The sequence below is a fragment of the Geospiza fortis genome, unplaced genomic scaffold, assembly GCF_000277835.1.
Source record: "Geospiza fortis unplaced genomic scaffold, GeoFor_1.0 scaffold432, whole genome shotgun sequence".
In the NCBI taxonomy this organism is placed as follows: Eukaryota; Metazoa; Chordata; class Aves; order Passeriformes; family Thraupidae; genus Geospiza; species Geospiza fortis.
In genome coordinates, this window is record NW_005054436.1 from 1,229,263 (window position 1) to 1,233,991 (window position 4,729).

At 52.4% G+C, this 4,729-nt stretch overlaps 2 protein-coding genes across 2 annotated transcripts in view; both read right to left on the minus strand.

The window, feature by feature from the left end:
• Positions 1–519, minus strand: part of PITHD1 (PITH domain containing 1) — a 4,418-nt gene extending 3,899 nt beyond the window's left edge. The window contains exon 1 of the mRNA XM_014309513.1: positions 481–519. Coding sequence (XP_014164988.1) covers positions 481–519 — 39 coding nt within the window. The remainder of the gene's footprint in view (positions 1–480) is intronic.
• A 52-nt stretch (positions 520–571) lies between these two features.
• The window catches only part of ELOA (elongin A), a 10,756-nt gene continuing 6,598 nt past the window's right edge, over positions 572–4,729 (minus strand). Inside the window, exons 9-11 of the mRNA XM_014309514.2 lie at positions 4,305–4,416; positions 3,904–4,055; positions 572–3,389 (exon numbers count right to left, since the gene is read on the minus strand). Of these exons, the coding sequence (XP_014164989.1) occupies positions 3,328–3,389; positions 3,904–4,055; positions 4,305–4,416 (326 nt within the window). The 3' untranslated portion in view covers positions 572–3,327. The remainder of the gene's footprint in view (positions 3,390–3,903; positions 4,056–4,304; positions 4,417–4,729) is intronic.

Genomic DNA, 4,729 nt, shown 5'->3' on the forward strand with positions numbered 1-4,729 from the left:
CCGGCCGGGCCCGTGCCCGTGCGCCATGGCCGCGCCGGCACCGCCCAGCGCGCATGCGCGGCGCTCAGACACGCCCACAGTCCCTCAGGGCACGCCCCTCTGTCACCTAAACCACGCCCATGGGCACGCCCATCTCCCTGATGTGACAGCACATATTCATTAGATACGCCCTCGTGCCCGCGGCCACGCCCACGTAAACAGGTGATTGGTCCGTTGTGTTGTAGCCACGCCCATATGAGGCGTGGTCTGGCGCTGCACGTGCTGAGCCCGTGAACCGCCCGCCGCTCCCGGGGAGGGGTCCCGGGGGTCCCGGTGGCCTCGGGGAGGGGTCCCGGTGGTCCCGCCCCGCCCAGGGAATGGCGAAGCTGCTTTCCCACAAAGGCTCCGGGGGTATTATTCGCGGGGATCATTCCAAACAGCGCAGGAACGGGAGCAGCACCCCCACTGGGCTACCGGAGCGGGATACCGGGAGTGGCATACCGGAGCATCACCCTCCGAGGAGCCACAGAGTTTCCCCATGGTGTGTTTAACATTCGTTGTCAGTGTCAGGAAAGAACGAGCAGGCACAGTCCAGTGTTCAGCTTTTATTGAGACATGATTCTCCTCTTTTTTCATATAACTTATCTAATTAAAATATTCATCTTAGTTACCACAAAAAAAGGAACATAGAAAATTGTATATATACACAGTTTGGGACCAAAATACAAATACGAGTCCGAGTCACTCCCCCTCCTCCTCCTCCTGCCCTTACTCATCCTGTATGGGGTGGGAGGAAGAGGCAGCTCTGCTCCACCTTCAGCGTGTGGAGGAGCACAGAACAACCGCACAGTGTCACAGCCCGAGCCCGGGAAGGAGCACTTTGATCCCAGACTTTGCCTAGAGTGTCCCCCAGGGAAATACCCCTGCTCTGCTCCCAGCTCAGGGCCGGTGCCCGCCCCTCCCCAGGCTGGATTTAGTGCCCCAGCCAAAGGAAGGGAAGGGCCAGGGGTTGGCATCGCCCCCGTGAGAGCAGAGCGGCACCAGTGTCACCTCCCTGCAGTGCCACAAACAACACGGACACAGCTGGCAAAGCCTGGAGCAAAGGGGGAGCTCTGAGAGGGAAAGAAGAGCAATGCTTGGGCCATACTCACAGCTGAGTGTGGAGCTGTGAGATCAATTAATCGGCAGTTTAGCAGTGCCCAGAATTGTTCTCGGGCATTGTCCAGATCCTTTGCTCAAAGTTCCATCGTGTCTGAACAACACCAGGCTCTGCTTCCCTCCCCTCTGCCCCCACCCCGAGTACAGAGGAGAAATAAACAGTAGCACAACGGTCAGTAGAAGAGAATATATTGTTATCTAATTAAAAATACAGCGAAATTAAATACAGCAAAACCACGGGAGAGTAAGGAGCCATTATCTTACAGCACAACACACACTGAAATGCTGTACGGGAACATTAAAGCATCTGGGACTGTAACAAACTTACAGCACATGAGAGTCTGAGAACATTTTTCCAAGAATTCCAAACTAAACAAAGAACAGACCAAATAAACAGGAGACAGGTGTTCAGAATGGTTTTAAAGAAAGACGTGTCTTCTTAAAGGAGGTGGAAAAAAAAAAAAGGAAAGAAACAAACAACCCAACAGAAACCAGAAGCAAAACAGGGATTTTTCTAGAGCCCTCCAGGGAGGACCCTTCACAGCAAGGTTTCCCCCGGTCAGTGCACACAGACATTGGGATTTGGCAGCCACGGAAAGCCAGCAGCAGAGCTTCTCAGGAGCTGCCAACAACAACAGCATCCACCACCAGCATCTTTTCCACCCAGACAGCAAAGTCCTAGGGCAGCAAATATGGCTTGGAACAGGAGAATCCCTCCCCGACCCAGTCGGACCCCAGAGCCCTCCCAGAGAGGTCTGGGGTCTCCCCAGCCCCATCCTGTGCTTGCAGCACCCCTGGGGTTCCCTTTGGGGCAGACAAAGCACGAGCAGAAACCTTCCCCAGACACACCCCACAAGCAGAAACCTTCCCAGCAGCACAAACTGTGTCCAGCCCTGGTGAGCCCAGCTGCCATCCCCACATCCCCAGCAGGGCTCTGACCTCTGCAGGAGCTCCAGGGCACCCCCTGACACCCCCATCCAGCCCCTTCTCCTTCCTGAGCTCCAGCTCCTCACACAGCAGGCACAAGGGAGCCTCTGGAATTCCTGCTCTGAAGGACACACACGTGTTACAACAGCCACATTCCCTTGCTCACTTCCCTCCAACCTCATTCAAGTTTCAGGTTCAAAGACCAAAATCCTTGGATTTTTCCAAAGAAGGGACAGAGCAAAACGTACAGGGAAAAGACTTTAGGATTTAGGCACCAGCTTCCCAACTGGAAATAAATCCTTTGCAACTCCACGCAGAAAACAAGACAGAAGAATTCCTTCCTTCTTCCACTAAAAGAGGCAAACAATGCCTTCACTGGTATTTAAAAACTGGTTTCCATTGCAAAGTCCCCTATCTCTCTCCAGATAAAAAGTTAAAATCTGACTTGATGCACAGTAAAAGTTCTCCCAAATCCCTGGCAGTTTCATTCCCAGTAGCCAGCAGAAGACAACAGTAGCAGAGGAAACGTCCCCAAAGGCTCTTGGCATCCCTGCAGGACCACAAAAGCACCTGTACAGGATCTACAGCAACAGCACAGAGAGGGTCAAGAGCTCAGATTTTATTGACACACACGAGCAGGGAGCAAAGCCTCAGGGCTGGATGCACTTGCCAAAGGACTGGCAAGGGACTGGGCCACTGGTCCTGCCTGTCCCAGAGTCTCCAGGTGAGACTTTGGGCCCAGCAGGTGACAGGAAAGGCTCCTGTGACACCCAGTGTCCCCTCAGATGGATTCCAGCTCGAGTCACCAAGGCTGACCCCAGGGCTGGGTTGGGAGGGGACGGACTACTGGGAGCAACATAAATAATGCAACAGGGTAGAGGGGCAAAATATTAATTAAAACCATTTTATAATTTATTAAGAGGTTAAATAATTGTAAATAAGTCTCTGGATCTTCCATTCTCAGCAGGTGCCAAGATTTCACATTTTCCTGTGTCAGGAGATTCTGTACACCCTTCTTTCGAGGGATGACAAAGCCAGAAACAGAATGTTGGGGACAGGGGGTAAAAGAGGGGGGCTTGACACTGAGAAAGGGACCAGAATAAAAGATAAAATACTGTGCCGTCATCTTGTGCAGATCAAAGCTTCTCCCAGCAGCTGCAGCCTCCAAAGAGTTCAAAGATAAGGAAGGGCTGTTTGGGTGCCTTCTCCCCCTCCAGTGCCACTCCTCCCCAAGAGAGAAAGGCCCAGCTCAGCACTGCAAACTTATCTCCGAGAGAACCTGTTTTTGAAAGCTTTGATAGTCTTTGCCATCATTGGTGCAATTTCTGCAAAAGAAAAAGAAAAACAAACCACCACTGAATCAAACAAAAAAGCCCCCACATGAAAGGAAAAGTGATAGAAGAAGAGCTGAGAGCAATTGGAAGCTGCAGCCCTGGCAGACAGGAGTGTTTGAGCGGGGCCCATCAGAGTTTTTAGGTCACAGGCTGAGGAGAAGGCACTGCTTTCTGCACTGCACCAACACTGATCCCTGGTTAAACCTTCCTGAGAGAGCTGCACTCCAGTTCCAGACAGCTGGACAGACACAGGGCAGCAGGAGGACAGACAGAGGTTCTGCCTCACTGGTACCATCAGGACAGGCTGATCCAGTCAGCTCTGAGTGGGTGAATCAAATATTTCCCTTTGCTGTTCCTCATGCAACAAGTCAGAACAGAGAGAGAGAGAGGAGAGACACCAACACCAACCCTCCTGCACAGCCTGAATTCCTCCCCCAGCAGAAGCAGCGGTTTGTGCAGGAGAAGCTCTAAGAGGCCACAGGGGTGTGCTGCAGGCTGTACTTACTCTTCACAGGGGGTTTCCTGGGGTCGTAGGAGGAGAAGGTGCTCCCTGAAGACGGGACCGAGTGGGCACTGCTGGTGCTGGGCCCATCGTAGGACTGCTCGTCACTGGCCCGAGCGTGGCTTTTGCTGGGTGTGTACAGGACTGGTTTTATTCTGGAACAGACACAGGACAGGCATTGCCATAAAGGATTCTCCGTGCTTTGAGGCAATTCTACAGACACCAGGTAGATTTGTAACAGCAGCAGGGCTGATACAAGGTGGAACCAGCCGTGACGCGGATATCTGCCCTTCCCTGGCGATTACAGTTACAAGTTTCCCTGCAAAAGGAGCTTCCAGACACACAGTATCCTCTCCTCAGCTTCAGGGGGCCCTGAGCAGCAAGTGCTACAGAGAAACACTCACTTGGTCTTCTCAGGCAGAAGAGGGCCTCCAGTTCCAAACTTCTCCTGTCTCCTCCGAACGTCCCGAGGGGGCTTTGCTGCAGAGTTCACAAATGCCATCTTGGCCACTCTCCCTGCAAGAGGCCAGAGGGAAACATCACTTACATCCAGCTGGCTACAAAGGAGGCTCCTCACTGCTTGTCTAACTACTGATACTTCATCCAGTCCATCCATTCCAAAGAAATAGTGACAATCTCCTTCCTAAGGTCTGGACCTCTCACAGTGAGAAATGAGACTGATCAGCTCAGCAGTTCTCATTATGTTCACCCAAAAACCAGAAATGTTTCCCCCCACCCTGGTTCTTTTCCATGCCAGCATGGAGAAGGCACATGGAACAGGAGCCCGCTCATCATTGCTGTAAAATATTGAGCTGCATCAACATAATCA